This window comes from Dendrobates tinctorius, unplaced genomic scaffold, assembly GCF_039654945.1.
Source record: "Dendrobates tinctorius isolate UK_male_01 unplaced genomic scaffold, ASM3965494v1 ptg000063l, whole genome shotgun sequence".
NCBI classification, from domain to species: domain Eukaryota; kingdom Metazoa; phylum Chordata; class Amphibia; order Anura; family Dendrobatidae; genus Dendrobates; species Dendrobates tinctorius.
The window spans coordinates 20,055,310-20,076,165 of NW_027361731.1; the positions used below are offsets into that span (position 1 = coordinate 20,055,310).

The following is a 20,856-nucleotide window of genomic DNA, read 5'->3' on the forward strand; positions in this document are numbered from 1 at the left end:
GAGTTGTTGGATCGTGGATTCAGAGATTTTAGGGAGGTGGAGATCATGTAGGAAGTTATGCATGATTTGAGGAGGGGGGTGGCTGTGGTGCAGAGTAGAGGTTATGATAGTAATTATGGAATATATTATAGATAGTGTCTGGGTGAGCAGACACGCATCCTGTCGAGTCTTATAGAGAAGATAGTTGTGATGTCACGGGTGACTGGATATTCTGTCTCCAGCAGGGTAAATTTCTATGACACCCGTGACACTGGATACACCGCCTCCAGCAGGGCGAATTTAAACAATGAAACATGCAGTCGGATACACCGCCTCCAGCAGGTGAATTTCAATAGTTACACGTGTATCTGGATACACCGCCTCCAGCAGGGCGAATTTACAGAGATAAGGGAAACACCAGGGAAACCGATACAATGGAGGGCGCTGCAATAGCGAATGGGGATGTGGAGACCTCCTGCACTCCCCTGAGTCAGTGTCTCTACACTCCTGACGGTCCCTAGGCAGGTTCCGCACCTGGCGACGAGCAGGATACCTAAAAACAATAGCTCGCCCTGCACCTAACCCTTTCTAATGAATTGGACGGTGCAGAAACTAATCCCACCACTGCACTAAAACACACATAAAGAAAGTTACAAACAGGGAAAAACCACTTAGCTTTGCTCTGTTGCTATTGCTCCCAGCAACAGAGTCCAGTACCTGAGTGCAGCTTTCCTCCTGAATAGCTGCTACTTCACCAAAACTCTGTCAGAGCTGCAAGGAACTCCACACTGTTGCGCCATCCACACCAGGACTCTGAGCTGCAAAGAACTCTTCTCTAGCTCCTTGCTCCACCAAGGATGGTTGGAAATGACCAATATCACCAACAGTGAGTGAGACCACCTGACTTTCCTTTATAGGCGAGAGCCAGAGCAATCACACCTGCTAGAGATTCCCATGTAATAATACTAGCCACCATCGGGGGCAAAACTAGAACTAAAGACACCACTGTGTAATGACCCTAATGGCCACCGGGGGCAAAACTAGAACTAAAGACACCACTGTGTAATGACCCTAATGGCCACCGGGGGCAAAACTAACTTTAAGCAAACAGCTTAAAGGAAAAAAAAGGTTACATGTGCTTTTATCTGTCACAATCCAGCATGGATCGTGACAATAGTATTGAACGATTCTCTCGTTCGTAGTTTCCGTGCTAGCATTCTGCATGGCTTGTTGGCATATTTATAGAAAGAGGCTTTGGTCTTTCCATTTTTGTGGTAAGAATAGCATCTAACTGCAGCTTAATTTCCTGAATTTGGAGAGATGGAGAGAGATGTGGACAATTGGTTTGCTAGTTCTAGTTTTTCAAGTTTGTTTTCTAATTTAGTTTGGAGTTCAGTTCTGGCTTTTTCTTTGTTGGCTGCCAGTTTAATCAAAGATCTAGTAATGTACTTTTTGTGCGCCAACCAGACTATTACTTTGTGTCATTGATTTCACAGTATTTGGAGAGATTTTCTTTGATAGTAGTAAGGGTTACAGGGTCTGTTAATAGGGATTCATCTAGTCGCCATCTACAGTATATAACCCAGAAGTAATAACGTCAAATTTAGAAGCCGAGATAGTAGCGTCTTGGTCAGACCATGCTGAAGATACATGACGTGTATATAGAACTGTTGGAAGTGAATTGACCTATGTTAACTGAAGATCAATTTGTGAACATGTTTTGTGTGCTGGAGAGAAATATGTGTATCCCCTTAGTCCTCCCGTGCAGTTCCCCCCAACCTGTAGCTCGGGAGCCACATGTGGCTCGCAGGCTCATGAATTGTGGCTGTCTGCCAGCTTGGCGCATTAGCTCTAGATCTAGCAAACGGGAATGAAGAGTACATCTCAAAATGGTGAATTTTGTGAGTAGCCCTGCACAGAAAAGCAGATCTGGATACACATATACTGGTCTTAGGGGTTTTGAGATAATTTAAGTATGGTACACTGGAGACAGGATGATACTACCTGCCAGAGGAGGTGCTTCAAGCTGGATGTGACAGTGTGTTAGGAGTGCTTGTTGAGAGGGAACTGAATGGGGGTATTTGTGGGAAGCCCTGGATCTTGATATACTGCTTTGGGGTGATTTCTGTGGAAAATGTTTGGTTACCATTATGCCTGTAATGGGGGCTTTAGTTTCCACTATTGTAAGGGGGGGCGTGAGCCGAATGTGGCTCTCAAGGTCAGAAGGTTGGGGACCTCTGCGCTAGACCGTGCTCTTTCATAAGTTGTCAAATTTTTTTCCTTTCCGCTTTGGCAATGTCAGAACGTTTCAAAGCACTACTATCCAGAGTAGGGTTCAGGGTGAAATTGAGATCCCCACACCAAATTAAATGATGAAATGAAAGCATTTCAAGTTTAGACTATTCATTTAAAACTTACATATGATCAACAGGGTCTATTCTGCTGTCGTCAAATTCATCTCTAGTTCCCAACACATTGACATAAGTCCACGGGTACGATCCGGTCCAGGCTCTGAGGACCCTGACAATGAGAGTGCTGAGAATAAACACATCTTTGTGGGTATACAATAGGGGGAAAGGGGGGAAGGGAAAGAAAAAACATACAACATATAAATACATCCAAAAGGGTAACCTGCCCATCAAACATAGTGAACTGGAGACCCATATTAAAGGGGTGATCCAGAGATCACTAACACTAGGCAACATGAGTAAACCCTGAGAGCCAAACCCCAGCTTATATTGTAAATCCATGATGCTCTAGGCTAGGTAATTATAACGAAAAATTGAGTGGTATTGAGCATCATAGACGATAATGCACGGATCGCATTAGTGGAGTCTTAATATAAGCCATAGAAAAAGTATGTAAAAAAACAAAGGAGGGAACCCTATAAACTCTCATCCCACTTAACCCGCTTAGTATAGAAGATATAGTAAACAAAATTACTGAACTGTGACTCATTAAGAAAAGGTTGCGCACCAAAATGGTTTTAAATATCAACGTCCCCAAACTCTGGAACTTTGCAACTTCGTGCCACAAACTCCAGGCACATGTTTGAGATGATGTCTAGCAAACTGAAGATTATTCAGGTGATATTCGAGCGCTGACTTCTGGTTCTGGGGATTTCTCTCCACTCTCTGGTTGGTCTTGGCTTTCGTTGCGGTAAGGGATGGGTATTGTTCGGGATCGAGATGCCAGCTTGGTCCAGAATTTTTTTTCCCTTAATCCAGGGAGCGGCATACAAATGTTTTATTATTGTGTGAGAAAGATAGGGCGAAGGGGAAACCCCACCGGTATTTAATTTGTGTTGCTTGCAGGGCCTTGGTAATTGGCCGTAGGGTTCGCCGTCTGAAGAGTGTGGTAGGCGCAATGTCTGCAAAGAGGTGAACCGAATCTGGTAGGCCTGGTAGGGTTGAAGAATCTTGTGCAGCAGCCAAAATTAAATCTCTGGTTTCTTCATAATGCAGTTTAAGCTCCACATCTCTAGGGGTGTCATCTGATCTCGGCTTACCCAGGGCTCTATGTATTCTGGTTATATGTAGTAGAGCCGGATCAGTCTGTGGGAGCAATGCAGTGAAAAGAGCTGTTGCTGTATCTTTAAGGGCTAGAATGTTTTCAGGGAGACCACGGATGCGTAGATTGTCTCTGCGTGATCTGTTTTCAAAGTCCTCACATTTCGGCTCCAGATCATTTTTACGTTCCATGTGCTGCTTAATAATCCCCTGATCATCCCCCATGGCATCAGCCACTGAATCCATTTTTTCCTCCAGTGCAGAAGTGCGCTGAATAATGTCCTGTATTTGTGAGGTGACGTTCTGCATGGCAGAAGTGAGCTCAGATCTGAAGGTCTCCTGCAGTGTTTTTATTAGTGCTGCTGTGGGGACAACAGCGTCCCCCCTGAGAGGAGAGATGTTATCCCCCCCGCAGCGGTATGTACCTGCATTGTTGGAGAGGAGGTAGCTGCCGTAGCGGCGGCCATTTTGATGTTATTGCCTTCTGTGAGTTTGTCCGCTATGGAGCGGCTTGCCGGCTTAACGGGGCCTCCCTTCTTGGGCATCCTGGGTCGCGAGGTCTCCGGGTAGATGGGGGACCCACTGATGACAGCTCCGATGCGATCCGTGCAGTACGTGGGACTATTTTTAGCTCATCAGGGAGCGGAGCTCAGGGCTGTGTGACCGCCGTCGTCGAGCTCCCCACATGCGCCTAAATTTTTTTTTTTTTATGTTTTGGCACTTTTACACAATAAAAAACTATTTAACAGAAAAAATAATCATTTTTGCATCACTTTATTCTGAGAGCCATTACTTATTTTTGTTTATTTTTCTGCAGATGGCGGCTTGTTTTTTACGGGACAAGATGACGTTTGCAGCGGTACCATTTTTATTTACATCTGTCTTTTTGATCGCGTTTTATTGTACTTTTTGTTCGGCGGTACGATGATAAAGCATTGTTTTTTCCCTCCGTTTTTGTTTTTTTGTTTTGTTTACGGTGTGCACTGAAGGGGTTAACTAGTGGGACTTTTTATAGAGCGGGTCGTTACGGATGCGGCGATACCAAATTTGTGTACTTTTATTATTTTTTATTTACATAAAATATAAATTCCCAATAAATACATTTTTTTTCTTTAGGAACTTAAAAAAATATATATTTTTACACTTTGTATATTTTTTAGCTTTTTTACATTGTCCTAGTAAGGGACATCACTATATAAAGTCAGATCGGTGAACTGACAGGCAGGGACGGAGGCTTGCCGGTGCTTGCTCTCAGCAGGCGCTCACAAACCACCTCTCTGCAGGACCCAGAAGGATCCCGCAGCCATCTTGGTGCTGGGGGTCTCCATGGAGACCCTCAGGATAATGCGAGTGCATCGCGTTCTGAGGGAAGCGCGAAGGGAGCCCCCTCCCTGAGTGATGCTTCTTTCTGCCGCGGTCTCTACTGACAGCGGCATCAGAGGGATTGAACGCCCACGTTTGGCGCTAGCACTGATCGTAGGTATTACTGCGGGGTGTCAGCTGTCACATACAGCTGACACCCGCACCTAATCAACGCAGTGCTCAGTGTGAGGCCGCGCGATCGTGCCACCTTAGATATACTGTGCCTTGCGGGAACGCACCTCCCATAGAGCAGCATGTGTACGACGCATGTCAGGAAGGGGTTAAAATTCTGTGGACACATCGTTGAAAAGCATTGTCTGACTTTCATTTCTTCATGTTCATAGATTTATGATTTATTACTTTTGTCAGATTGAAGTTATTTCTGTGACCATTGTGGGTTTTTCTGTCATTAAACGAGGGAACCAATAATTTTGACCACGTGTGTATATGTTACGTTTCTAGTGGCCGTACTGGTCCTGGAAGGACAGTCAAGTGAGAAGCCAGACGGGTTTGAGGTCTACAAGAAATATGTAGGCCGATCAGAAAAGGATATAGAAGTCGGGTCCGGTAATAATCTGCTCAAAACTGGGTAACAACTTATCTCTGGTAATAACAGATTGGCTAATTTGACTCTTACACAATGAACTTAGTGACCCTGTGAATTTAGTGCAGCATCTCCACCAGCGCAGCCATAGACTATATTGGGAAGGCTGGTTAGAAAAGTGACAGTGCAGGAGCATGCCAGTACAAGACCATTACAGAGTAGTCATGGTGAGACGTGACATGGCAGCATGTGAAGTTCTATGTACAAAGGTGTTTCTCTATACCTTCTGTACACAATTCATTATTGATACCCTACTTTATGTGATATGTTTGTTGGATGAGCTCACTTGGGAAGAATAAACACGTATCTTGATGCAGAAATCAGCAAACTTTGAAATAACCATACTGCTAAGAATAAAGATCATTTTCTCCCCTCTGCATTTGGCTGCGTGCGGCACCAGGCAGTATAATAACACTGTTAACTTGCAGACTGACCGCATATCGGCAGGTTAACAACATTATTTCTGGTGACAGGTTCCCTTTAACCCCTTTGCAACATGCGCCGTACTAGTACGGTGCATGTCATGTCTCCCCCTTTGATGTGGGCTCCAGCAGTGAGCCCACATCTTTTCCGGCACATGTCATCGGTTTTGAACAGCTGACATTTGCACGGAACAGCCAAGGGTGGAATCGCAATCCACCCGTGGCTATTATCCTGTTCAATGCCACTGTCAATCTGACAAAGGCATTTAACATGCTCTTCCAACCATCGGACCGGAATTCCGCCCATCGGTGACGCCCGTCATGTTATCGCGGGTCACTGATGGGTTGACCCCCTGGAGACCGCTATGGTTGTCACTGCCGGCTTGCTGTGAGTACCACCCGGTGGTCGGCTCTCATAGCAAGTGAGATATTCTGCTGCATAAGGCGATCTGATCATCACCTGTATGTAGCAGCAGATCGGGTTATGGCAGCTTTTAGTCTCCCATGGAGGCTATTGAAGCATGCCAAAAGTAAAAAAATAAATAAATAAATAAATCTCAACTTTTATATCACCCCACCTTTGCCCCATTCAAAATGAAACCATAAAAAAACAAACATACGCATATTTGGCGTTCAGAATCACCAGATCTATCAATAGAAAAAAAAGGTTAACCTGATCGTGAAACGGCGAAGCTTTGGATTTTTTTTCACTATTTAAATAAAAAAAGAACCTCAACATGTTTGGTGTCTAAGAACTCATAATGTGAAAAATGAGGATGAATGAACTCATGGAGATCAACATCCAACACTGCGGAGACACCATCACATGTTTCTCAACGCAGTGATTCTAGAACAATGCCCCCATCCCTTATGGGAAATATGTAAAAACATGCAAAACACAAACCGCGGAGACAGCATCACATGTTTCTCAACGCAAGCAATGACTAGCCAGGTCTTTCCCCGGGAAGGAACAACCACAGGAAGGGCCGTCTCCAATGAAGGAACCACCTATGCCAAACATGGTATCCATCCACAGACAGCTGTTTCGAGGTATTGCCCCTCATCAGTGTGGAGTAGGAAACTGGCCAGTAGGAGCAATGCCTAGTAGAAGACTGTGAAAAATGAGGATGAATGAACTCATGGAGATCAACATCCAACACTGCGGAGACACCATCACGTTTCTCAACGCAGTGATTCTAGAGCAATGCCCCCATCCCTTATGGCCAGTTTCCTTCATTGGAGACTGCCGTTCCCGTGGTTGTTCCTTCCCGGGGAAAGACCTGGCTAGTCATTGCTTGCGTTGAGAAACATGTGATGATGTCTCCGCGGCTTGTGTTTTGCATGTTTTTACATATTTCCCATAAGGGATGGGGGCATTGTTCTAGAATCACTGCGTTGAGAAACATGTGATGGTGTCTCCGCAGTGTTGGATGTTGATCTCCATGAGTTCATTCATCCTCATTTTTCACAGTCTTCTACTAGGCATTGCTTCTACTGGCCAGTTTCCTACTCCACACTGATGAGGGGCAAATACCCCGAAACAGCTGTCTGTGGATGGATACCATGTTTTGGCATAGGTGATTTCCTTCATTGGAGACTGCCCTTCCCATGGTTGTTCCTTCCCGGGGAAAGACCTGGCTAGTAAGAACTCATAATGACCTGGAGAATCATAATGACATGTCAGTTTTAGCATCTGGTGAACATGTTAAAAAAAATTCCCCAAAAAAGTTTTGGAATTGCACTTTTTTTGCAATTTCACCGCACTTGGAATTTTTTTTCCCATTTTTGAGTACACGATATGGTAAAACCAATGGTGTCGTTCAAAAGTACAACTTGTCCTCAAAAAAACCCCACTGTCTAACATGGCCATATTGATGGAAAAATAAAAAGTTATGGCTCTTGTAAAAGGAGAGTGAAAATCAGAAACGCAAAAACGAAAAGGGCAAGGTCTTGAAACGGTGAACATAGCACAAAAATGTACCAATAAAAATGCTCACAATTCGGGCGTAGAACTGATTCAATAGTTAGTCCTGGTATATGCTCCCCCATCTTGGTATATGCTCCTCTTGCCTGGTATATGTTTCTTCATCCTGGTATTTTTCCCCCGTCCTATTATATGCTTCCCTATTTTGCATGTGGTGCTGTTGTTCTATACATACAAACAAGCAAAAAGAAAAGTAAACCTTTTCTCCGCTCCCCTGCTACGCGTTGTCTGAATTAAATGTTTAAATAAAATGGCGCCGGAGTCAGCGCATGCTCCTACTGTGCTATCCGGCGCCATTTTGTTTAAGACAATTTGTGCGAATTTGTCTTCAATAAAATGGCGCTGGAGATCGTGCCGTGTGCAGGCACTGACTCCGACCTAACACTCCTCTTCCAGCCTCACCGGAGCTCGCAGTAAGTCCTCACGTATTTGGTCAGTGCCTTCGCCTATCGCAATCTCCAGTGCGACCCTCCTCGTCCCTGTCACCTCTATTAATGTTGGATGCATCCTTATGACACTGCCCACACTGCGCAGGCGCAGTGTACACAGGCTTCAGCAAAAGGATGCATCCAACGCTACACAATAGATACAGTCATGGCCGAAAGCAAATTTTGGCAAAGTGCCAACAATTTTGTCTGGCCCGGAGATATCCGTGTCTGTGTTTCATACGTGTAGCAACCATGTTCCGCACCAGTATCACACCAGTGCCTGGGAATCAGTGGTACTGTTTGCCCTGATTCCCGATGCTGGGTGTTGAAGACAGCTCACATCATTGGAGCAAGGGACAATGTTGAGAGTTGTATTCAGAGCCTGCTGTCTACATAGAGTAAAATTAAGAATAAATTAAAAAATCACATTATAGTCACATTAAGTGCGCATACTCATCCGCAAGGAAAATGGATGAGTGCAATCCGATAAAATCAGACCACACTCTGATCAGTGTTATTCTATGGCCATTCTGCAACTGTCCTTGTATCTCGGACGGCACTCACCAATGCAAGTCAATGGGTGCGAGAAAAAAATCGCACGGCACTCAGACCATTTGAGTGCCATCCGATTTTTACACATGTCCTTTGAAAAACCGACAATTCATCTGCCGCATACAGTAAAATCACAGCGTGACCCAACAGAATAGAATAGGTAGATATAAAAATGTCAGTTACATACAGAATTAGTACATTGTGTGTGCAGCTTACTCTACATGTATTTTGATGCACCAATTCTGACACTTAGGCCGGGGACACACTAACCGATGCAAAATATGGTCCGTATTTTACATGCGTAATCTGGAGACATGTCCCCTAAATAGTGCTCCGTATGTCATCCGTAATCATGGTGTGGTCGCGTATCTTGCACATGTAACCATCCGTACGTAATCCGTATGGCATCAGTATGCTGAGATTTTCTCGCAGGCTTGCAAAATGGACATATAATGGAGCCCTATGACAGGTTTTCAAACACAAACGAAAGAATAGACATAGACACCTAGAATGCATATAAATATTTAAATTATATTTCATAGAGTTCTTCATAGCAGAATAGCCGCTAATTCAATTGCCGGTTTCTGTAAAATCATTCCCCAGCCCGACATGAAATGACACATGGTTACATACAGTAAACCATTTCATGTCATGTTTTTTTTATGTCTTTCACTAGTAATTAGAAGGGGGGTGTAGGGGTTAATTTAAGGGGTTAATTCGTTGTAAAAAATTGCGTGGGCTCCCAAGGTAATTTGTCAACCAGAGAGGTAAAGCAGGTGAGTGAGGGCAGATTTTAATAGCCATGAGAGGGACCATTGGTTATGGCCCCCCCGGCTACAAAAATCTGCACCCAGAGACCCCAGAAATGGCGCATCTATAAGATGTGCCGTTTATGGCACTTATCCTCTCTATTCCCATTGCCCTGTAGCGGTGGCTAATGGGTTAATATAACAAAGGGTTAATGTCACCATTCGATTGTAAGGTGACATTAAGCCGATTATTAATGGAGAGGTGTCAATAAGACACCAATCCATTATTAACCCTATACTATGAAAGGGTTAAAAACCTCACACAGACATTAATTAAAAAGTCTTTTAATGAAATTAAGACACCAAGTTTTTGACAAATTTTTATTACTCTGGTAATCCCAAAAAAACCATAACTGTTATGATTGGGTCACCGAGGAAGAAAGCAAGACCAAGCTAAGCCACAGAAAACCAGAGAGGTTGGTAACTAAGCGGATTGCAGACCACTGATCCTATCCACACAACTAGCAGTAGCCGTGGAGCGTACCTACTATGATTCTAGACGCCTCGACACAGCCGGAGAGCTAAGTAAGCCTAAAGCAAGAAAGGGGAAATCTAAACTGCCCCAGAGCAGACCCCGAAGGAATAGATAGCCCCCAAACATATAGTGTCGGTGAGACAAGATGCGACAAGATGAAAACACAAACACAGGTAGGAAAATAGGCTGAGCAAATGATGGGGCCCACACTAACTAGACAGGAAAGGAAAGACACTGTCTGCAATCATGCAAAAAACCCTGCAAAAAATGTCCAACACGTCTGATAGAAAAATACTGAAGTCACTCGACTTCGCCCACTATTTAAGCACTCTGGCATATTCTGAAAGCAGAGCAAAAAGAAGCCAATCTAATAAGTGACAAAAACAAACTGGCACAAGTGTAACGGGGTCTTCCAATCTCGGGTACCTCTTTCAGTACCACCCCGTGTTTCCGGAGGTCCACTCTGCTTTGGCTGGAGTCTGAATGAAGGACACTGGCTGGAATTCCTTGGTTACATGGGCGCATATAAAAGATCACTGCTTCTCCACGTATTTCCAGTCTGACAACACTTTACTCACAGGACACAGAATATGTCACACAGATACAGAGGGCAGGCCAATAGAAAAGCGGCAGGCCAGATATACATTACAATAGCCGCAGGTGGTCGGAGCCTGCCGATATTTACTGTGGGAATTACAAAGGTGTGGGGGGGAGGGCGGACAAAAGAGGAATATCGTGTCCCCTCTGCCCAGGGCGCAGCCTGTGGGCTGATGCATTAGGGACATGCATCTCACGTGGAACCTATTATACATACATATAACTGCACAACATATTCTGGGTGCTGAGTGGTTCTGTAACACTGCTCCCCCTTTTCAGCGACGCGATCGGCATACACAGTCTGATCCTTAACGGATCGGTTTGGGGATGACCGAAGTTTATGGGGTTGGTACAAGTTCCGTTTGTCGACTTAGTCCATCGGCGTTACCGTTTTGTTTGCCGGGTCTGTAGTGGATGGTGAAGTCCAGAGCTTGTAGGGCTAAACTCCACAGCAGCAACCTGGCGTTGTCTCCGGAGACACGATTAAGCCAGACTAGGGGATTATGGTCTGTTAGGAGGGAAAACTGTCGTCCATACAAATATGGTTGCAACTTCTTGAGTGCCCATACTACCGCCAGGCACTCCTTCTCGATGGCCGCATAGCTTACTTCACGGGGCAGTAGTTTCCAACTCGGGTAAGCTACCAGGTGTTCTTGGCCGTCCGGCCCGACTTGGCTCAGTACTGCCCCCAATCCAAACATAGAAGCGTCTGTGTGAACAAGGTAACGTTTAGTTGGCTCGGGTGCAGCCAATACAGGGGTATTGGTGAGGGCGTCCTTTAGTTGGCGGAAGGCTTCCTCACACTCTGGGGTCCAGATTACCTGGCGGGGTTGGTTCTTACGGGTCAGTTTAGTGAGGGGCTTGGCTACGCTGCTGTAATTGGGAACGAATTTCCTGTAATACCCCGCTGACCCTAGAAACGCCATGACCTGGGTTTTAGTGCGTGGGGTGGGCCATTTGGCTATGGCCTCAATCTTGGCTGGTTCTGGTCGCTGTTTCCCACTTCCCACCCAATGCCCTAAATACTGAACCGCTGCTTTGCCCACGTGACACTTGCTTGGGTTCAGGGTGATTCCGGCCTGGTGGATCCTGTCCAATACTGTCTCTAGGTGATTTAGATGCTCTTCCCATGTCGCACTGTAGATGGCGATGTCGTCCAGGTAGGCACAAGCATAGTCCTGGAGACCATCCAGAAGCCGGTCAGCCAGCCTTTGGAAGGTCGCCGGAGCATTCTTCATCCCGAATGGCATAACTCGAAACTGGAATAAGCCGAACGGGGTGACAAATGCAGACTTGGGAATAGCGTCAGGACTAAGGGGAATCTGCCAGTAGCCTTTGCATAGATCGATGGTGGTCAAATACTTTGCCCCCGCCAGCCGGTCTAACAACTCATCCACATGCGGCATGGGATATGCATCTGTCACTGTTTTCTCATTGAGCTTACGATAGTTTACACAAAACCGTGTAGTCCCATCCTTCTTGGGCACTAACACTACAGGGAATGCCCAGGGACTATCTGAGTCTTCAATGACCCCTAAACGCAACATCTCTTGTATCTCTTGTCGTATCCCCTCTCGTACAGCCTCAGGGACGTGGAAGGGGTTTTGTCGCAGGGGGGGTCTGATCCTGGGTCTCAACCTTGAGTTGTGCCAGGCGAGTGTACCCTGGTCTCCCCGAAAACATCCTCTGTCGCTGCCTCAACAACTCCTCCGCCTGCTGTCTCTCCCGGGGGCCTAGGTCTTCACCCAAGTGTACCTGGTCCCATGTTTTAGACTGAGTCCTTTCCCCTAAGACATCCAGCAAGGGAAGTCCGGCTAAATCCTCTGCTTCAGGTGCACAGATGGCCACTACCTCTTCAGGGCGCTCCCGGTAGGGCTTCAGCATATTCACGTGGAACATGCGGATAACCCTGGGGGTCGTCACAATCGGCGACATTATAGGTGGTGTCGGCTATTTTCCCCACTACCTGGTAGGGCCCCTGCCATGCAGCTTGGAACTTGTTCTGCTTAGTGGGCTCTAACACCAGGACCTTCTGTCCTATTTCCAAGGTGCGCTCTCTGGTCCTCCGATCGTACCATACGATCCCACTCAGCGTGGGTATCGGTTACGCGTTTTATAAGTCTGTGGAACTTTTGGCGGTATGCCTCTGGTGTCAGCGCCTACCGGGCCAAGATCACTTCTTTGATCTGCTCATAGTCCATACAGTCCTCATCAGGTACCATGCAATAGGCGTCCGCTGCCCAGCCTGTCAGCTTGCTGGCCAGACTCTGAACCCATTCCTCCAGCTTTACTTGATGAAGGGCACACTGCCGCTCAAAGTCCTGCAGAAAACCATCAATGTCTTCCTCTGCCTTCCCCAACTGTCGGAAGGCATTATACTGGATCTTTTTGTGGCTTACTGTTGAAGGTACCTGGTCGAAGGCCAAAATTCCCCCTGCTCGCTGACTCTCCTCTCTCCGGTCTGCCATCTCCATCTTGGCCATTTCCACTTTGGTCCGCTCTGCCATCTCCATCTTGGCTAGCTCTATCCTGGTCCGCTCGGCCATCTTTTCCTTCAGATCAGTACGCACATCAGCCATCACCTCTCGTATGATCTCTACTGCAGGGTTTGGGCCATAGAATGCCAGTCTGTTCTTACCTCCCTCTGGAATTCAGTCTCCTCCACGTTCACATTGGGGGCGCTGCACTGTCGTGTTCCATGATGGCTGCTATCAAATCCGCTTTTGTTTTGTTGCTGGCGATCAACCCTCGGGCTTCCACCAGATCTTTTAATGTAGTCCTCTTTAACTTCTGGTAGTTGTTTTCCATTCATTACTTTTCTCCTGTAGAAGGGGTATCATATCCCGCTGGCTGCCACCAGTGTAACGGGGTCTTCCAATCTCGGGTACCTCTTTCAGTACTACCCTGTGTTTCCAGAGGTCCACTCTGCTTTGGCTGGAGTCTGAATGAAGGACGCTGGCTGGAATTCCTTGGTTACATGGTTACATATAAAAGATCACTGCTTCTCCACGTATTTCCAGTCTGACAACACTTTACTCACAGGACACAGAATATATCACACAGATACAGAGGGCAGGCCAATAGAAAAGCGGCAGGCCAGACATACATGACAATAGCCGCAAGTGGCCGGAGCCTGCCGATATTTACTGTGGGAATTACAAAGGTGTGGGAGGGGAGGGGCGGACAAAAGGGGAATATCATGTCCCCTCTGCCCAGGGCATCTCCCATGGTACCTATTATACATACATATAAATGCACAACATATTCTGGGTGCTGAGTGGTTCTGTAACAACAAGTAATAACATAAGGATGGAAATACAGCACAGCCCCCGCCGGGGCTGGTTGACCACACAAAACTGAATAGACAAAACCCAACCAAATGTGAACAATAGCAAAAGAACACTTAGTTTCCAGCTTAGTCCCTGCATCCTCAAGCTAAGACCTCAGGAGGCAGGAAATACTCACCAGCAGGGATAGAGGGAGTCGGCTGTCTTACATCCAGTCAAAAACTCCAGATGTCCAATTGTCCTCCTCATTATCAGGTGGCAGGCCTCTGTTAATTAGATCAGCTCCATTACCTCCTGTAACCACCAGGGGGAGCCCAGAAAGAGAACTCGCGACTCCTCTGTCAATATAACCAGCTCCACTACCTTCACCAGCAACCCAAAGGTAGGCTAGAAAGCAAATTCACAACACATGACCTGCAAAAAAATAACATAAAAAAACAATATCCTTACATCTCCGCCGTTCAGTCGTCCCACGCTGCAATCCATCAGAAGGGGTTAAATAGTTTACAATGAGGACCGGTGCTAATGCAACCAGCCCCACTGTAAACTACTTTAGAATGAATTAGTTTATTCTACTATGAAAGGGTTAAAATCCACACACAGACATTACTTAAAAAGTCTTTTAATAAAACTAAGACACCAAGTTTTTGACAAATTTTTATTACTCTGGTAATCCCAAAAAACCATGACCTGCTAAAAAAATAACAAAAAATCAATAATATCCTTACCTCTCCGCCGTTCAGTCATGTCCCACGCTGCAATCCATCAGAAAGGGTTAAATAGTTTACAATGAGGACCGGTGCTAATTCAACCAGCCCCACTGTAAACTACTTCAGAATGAATTAATTCAGCTCTGCGCAGCCTCAATGGCTGCCTTGAGATAAACTAATTACCGTGGGAAAGTTTCTGACTTTTTTTCTCACACTCATTAGTTCATCCTCAGGTCAGCCGGGGACTCCTGCTGACGTCACTGAGGCTGCGGGGAGTCCCCTGACTGACCTGAGGTGAACTAATGAGCATGGGAAAAAGTCAGAAACTTTGCCACGGTAATTAGCTCATCTCCAGGCAGCCATTGAGGCTGCGCAGAGCTGAATTAATTCATTCTGAAGTAGTTTACAGTGGGGCTGGCTGAATTAGCACCGGTCCTCATTGTAAACTATTTAACCCTTTCTGATGGATTGCAGCGTGGGACATGACTGAACGGCGGAGAGGTAAGGATATTATTGATTTTTTTGTTATTTTTTTTGCAGGTCATGGTTTTTTGGGATTACCAGAGTAATAAAATTTTTTCAAAAACTTGGTGTCTTAATTTTATTAAAAGACTTTTTAATTAATGTCTGTGTGTGGATTTTAACCCTTTCATAGTATAGGGTTAATAATGGATCAGTGTCTTATTGATATTAACCCTTTGTTATATTAACCCATTAACCACTGCTACAGGGCAATGGGAATAGAGCAGATAAGTGCTAGAAATGGCACATCTTATAGATGCGCCATTTCTGGGGTGTCTGGGGGCAGATTTTTGTAGCCAGGGGGGCCAAAAACAATGGTCCCTCTCAAGGCTATTAAAATCTGCCCTCACCTGCTTTACCTCTCTGGTTGACAAATTACCACGGGAGCTCACACAATTTTTTACAACGAATTAACCCCTTAAATTAACACCTACACCTCCCAAATTTTACACATCAACCCTCATCTAATCACTAGTGAAAGACATATAAAAAAAACATGACATGAAATGGTTTATTGTATGTAACCATGTGTCATTTCATGTCGGGCTGGGGAATGATTTTACAGAAGCCGGCAATTGAATTAACGGCTATTCTGCTATGAAGAACTCTATGAAATATATATATATACACTCACTGGCCACTTTATTAGGTACACCATGCTAGTAAGGGGTTGGACCCCCTTTTGCCTTCAGAACTGCCTCAATTCTTCGTGGCAGAGATTCAACAAGGTGCTGGAAGCATTCCTCAGAGATTTTGGACCATATTGACATGATGGCATCACACAGTTGGCGCAGATTTGTCGGCTGCACATCCCTGATGCGAATCTCCCGTTCCACCACATCCCAAAGATGCTCTATTGGATTGAGATCTGGTGACTGAGGAGGCCATTTGAGTACAGTGAACTCATTGTCATGTTCAAGAAACCAATCTGAGATGATTCGAGCTTTATGACATGGCGCATTATCCTGCTGAAAGTAGCCATCAGATGTTGGGTACATTGTGGTCATAAAGGGATGGACATGGTCAGCAACAATACTCAGGTAGGCTGTGGCGTTGCAACGATGCTCAATTGGTACCAAGGGGCCCAAAGAGTGCCAAGAAAAAATTCCCCACACCATGACACCACCACCACCAGCCTGAACCGTTGATACAAGGCAGGATGGATCCATGCTTTCATGTTGTTTACGCCAAATTCTGACCCTACCATCCGAATGTCGCAGCAGAAATCGAGACTCATCAGACCAGGCAACGTTTTTCCAATCTTCTACTGTCCAATTTCGATGAGCTTGTGCAAATTGTAGCCTCAGTTTCCTGTTCTTAGCTGAGAGGAGTGGTACCCAGTGTGGTCTTCTGCTGCTGTAGCCCATCTGCCTCAAAGTTCGACGCACTGTGCGTTCAGAGATGCTCTTCTGCCTACCTTGGTTGTAACGGGTGGCAATTTGAGTCACTGTTGCCTTTCTATCAGCTGGAACCAGTCTGCCCATTCTCCTCTGACCTCTGGCATCAACAAGGCATTTCCGGCCACAGAACTGACGCTCACTGGATTTTTTTTCTTTTTCGGACCATTCTCTGTAAACCCTAGAGATGGTTGTGCGTGAAAATCCCAGTAGATCAGCAGTTTCTGAAATACTCAGACCAGCCCTTCTGGCACCAACAATCATGCCACGTTCAAAGGCACTCAAATCACCTTTCTTCCCCATACTGATGCTCGGTTTGAACTGCAGGAGATTGTCTTGACCATGTCTACATGCCTAAATGCACTGAGTTGCCGCCATGTGATTGGCTGATTAGAAATTAAGTCTTAACACACAGTTGGACAGGTGTACCTAATAAAGTGGCCAGTGAGTGTATATGTCTCAATGACGTGTGTGTATATATATATATATGTATTTTATGTGTATATATCTATTCTTTCTATCTTTATTAAACCTGTCAGTGTGATTTTACTGTATCACGCACTGAATTGCCGGCTTTTCTAAGGGACACCGGGTGCGTATTTCTCGCAAGTCACGCATCTGGTCCGTGTGTAATGTGTTGTTTTTGCGCACCCATTGACTTCCATTGGTGTACTACAGGCGCAGTACGCTGACAATCGCAGCATGCTGCGATTGGCACGGGCCGTAGAATACGTCCGAGAAATATACGGCTGATGGGAGCTACCCCATAGAGAATCATTTGTCCGTGTGCAATGCGTGGTTTTTACGCCTCTCACTCGTCCGTATTTCACTCTAGTGTAACCCTGGCCTAAGCCTCACTCTTCCCACTTACCCTGGTGCGATGGCAAGTGGGGTGATGGGGGATTGATGTCAGCTTTGTACTGTCAGGTGACATCAAGCCCAGAGATTAGTAATGGAGAGGCGTCTTTAAGATGTCCTCATAAATAACCACATTGTCAAATTGAATTAAAAAAAACACACAAGAATTGAAAGAATGACACCGACTCCTTTAATGAATCTAAAATAAACCATACTCACATCATTGCCCAGTACACTTGAAGGCAGTGTCTTCTATAACAGAATTAAAATAATAAACAACATTGCAGTTCACCTTGAGAAATCAGGGTGCAACGAGTCATTCTACCCAGCTTTTCACCATGAGTGGTCGCCTCAGGTCACCGCTTATGCTGATGAGCAAATGTCTCACAGATGGATTACAGCGTGGGACACTTTGTATTCTTTCAACTTTGGACAGGTGAGGGATATTGTTGTTTTTTCTTTTGTTTCTTTACATGGTACAATGGCTTCACTGGATTAGGTGCTAAGGTGAGTATTTTTTACTTAATTTTACTCTATGTAGACAGCGGGGGCTGAATACAACTCTCAACATTGTCCCCTGCTTGTGCTGATCACATGCAAAACAGAGTACAATGAATGAAATTAGCTGTTTTCAACACATGGAGCCAGGTATCAGCGCGAACAGTACTGCTGATTCCCAGGTGCCGTTACATGTCACACAGATGTCATTAATGTGTGAGTTGTTTGGTGGCTCGTGCTGCTGCTAAAAACAGTCATGTCAGCGTGCCTTGCCCACAGACACACGGTCCGTGGAAACACTGATATGTGTGCAGATCCATTCACTTTAATGGTTCTACGTGTTGAAGTGTCTCCGGTATGTATGAAAACTGTCACCACACGTACTGGACACACTGACGTGTAAAGAAGGCTTTAAGGGGGGTATTCTCATTTCCAGGATCCTATCCCAAAAATCTAGTAGGTGTAATAATAATAATTATAGCAAATACCTCCGATTAGAAATGTGGTATAGTTTTACTGATTCTCTATGTCCATTACCCCATGTCCAGGGCATTGCAGTAGCTTAGGTATCCATGGTTATGACCGCTAGCAACTAACAGTCACTATATCAGTGGTAGTAACCATGGATACCTAAGCTAATGCAATGCTCTGCACATAGGGTGAGCAACATAGCGAGTCAGGAGAACTGTATTACATATTTCCCAATATTATTACACATACTACATATGGGGATGGATGATCAGAGATGGGAATAACCCTTTGAGAATCTTACATGTTTTTATGGTGTATATTTTTATCTGTTGCTATAGATTGTAATATAATAAAGCTTTTTTTTATTCCTCCCTTTATTGCTTCAAACTTTTCTGCATTTGTGTATTATGTTTGGCGATTGTCCTTTAGAGGTTCAGTACCATGGGATTTGTGAACAGGTGGCTCACCACTGTCTGAGGTCATAGTTTCATTATACTTTGAGTTGTATAGAATTATGTGTAACGGGGTCTTCCAAGCTGGGGTACCTCTTTCAGTACCACCCCGTGTTTTTGGAGGTCCGCTCTGCGTTGGCTGGAGTCTGAATGAATGACGCTGGCTGGAATTCCTCTGAGTGCATGGGTGCATATAAAAGATCGCTGCTTCTCCATGTATTTCCAGTCTGACAACACTTTACTCACAGGACACAGAATATATCACACAGATACAGAGGGCAGGCCAATAGACAAGCGTCAGGCCAGACATGCATTACAAAAGCAGCAGGTGGCCGGAGCCTGCGTATGTTTACTGTGGGAATTACAAAGGTAGGGGGAGGGCGGACACTGCTGATACATTAGGGACATGCATCTCACATGGAACCTATTATATATACATATAACTGCACAACATATTCTGGGTGCTGAGTGGTTCTGTAACATTATGTATATAGAAATTATATAAAATATAGGGCATTGATATTGAAAAATAATAAAACCGGTTTTATTCTTGGCAGATGACTATGGTGTCAAACCAGATACCTATGAAAAGCATGCCATTATTCCTGCTATACCTCCAGCCCTTCAGAGCAAAAATCAATCATCGGAGCCTTTTCAATCAGTAACCTATTTGGATTCATCACAGACTGTTAAGCAAAATGAAAGCTGCAAACGTGATGTTGAACATCAATTAATTCTCACAGAGAAGAAACCATTTTCCTGTTCAGAATGTGGGAAATATTTTAAATATAAATCTCAATTGCTTAGACATGAGAGAATTCACACAGGAGAGAAGCCATTTTCATGTTCAGAATGTGGAAAATGTTTTAACCGTCAGTCATATTTGATTACTCATTACAGATTTCACACAGGGGAGAAGCCGTATTCATGTCCGGAATGTAGGAAAGGTTTTGTTGATAAATCAGCTCTTGATAAACATCAAAGAATCCACACAGGAGAGAAGCCGTATTCATGTCCAGAATGTGGGAAATGTTTTATCCAGAGATCAGATCTTGTTAAACATCAAAGAATCCACACAGGAGAGAAGCCATATCCATGTCCAGAATGTGGGAAAGGTTTCATCCAGAAAGCAAATTTCCTTATTCATCAGCGAAGTCACACAGGAGAGAAGCCATATCCATGTCCAGAATGTGGGAAATGTTATTGTTCGAGATCAAAACTTGTTGCACATCAGAGAACTCATACAGGGTAGAAACCATTTTTTATGTTCAGAATGTGGGAAATGTTATTCTTGGGAATCATATCTTCTTCATCATCTAAAAACTCATGTAGAGTGTGAAGGAAATAAATAATTCAGGCAGGAGAGTTACATTTAGTTGACAAAGGAGTGAAACTGGATATACCAGTATTGTAAGCACAAAGGGGCTTTGCTGGAGGTATGTGTCAATCCTGGCACCTTAGCTCCTGGATTCTCAGCTTAGAGGGGGGATAGCAAATAGTCTGTACTAGAAGGAATATCTCCTATTGTGTAGGAAGAGACAAGTATGTGAAAGTGCACAACTTGGCTCATTGTCCATTCATAGACCGCATTGTTTAACCCATTCCTGACTTGCGCCGTATATATAAGGAGCCGTAGGAGCTGTGTTACCGCATATCACCATATAGATAGGGCACTGTGATCAGCTAGATGAGCGATCTGTCATTATACAGTTGATTGGGAAAAATGAGGATGAATGAACTCATGGAGATCAACATCCAACACTGCGGAGACACCATCATGTTTCTCAACGCAGTGATTCTAGAGCAATGCCCCCATCCCTTATGGGAAATATGTAAAAACATGCATATTTCCCATAAGGGATGGGGGCATTGCTCTAGAATTACTGCGTTGAGAAACATGTGATGGTGTCTCCGCAATGTTGGATGTTGATCTCCATGAG

At 44.9% G+C, this 20,856-nt stretch overlaps 1 protein-coding gene across 1 annotated transcript in view; it reads left to right on the forward strand.

Moving 5' to 3' along the window:
• Positions 1-20,273, forward strand: part of LOC141094241 (uncharacterized) — a 309,531-nt gene extending 289,258 nt beyond the window's left edge. Inside the window, exons 9-10 of the mRNA XM_073580057.1 lie at positions 19,566-19,577; positions 19,724-20,273. Coding sequence (XP_073436158.1) covers positions 19,566-19,577; positions 19,724-20,168 — 457 coding nt within the window. The 3' untranslated portion in view covers positions 20,169-20,273. The remainder of the gene's footprint in view (positions 1-19,565; positions 19,578-19,723) is intronic.
• The last annotated feature ends 583 nt before the right edge of the window (positions 20,274-20,856 follow it).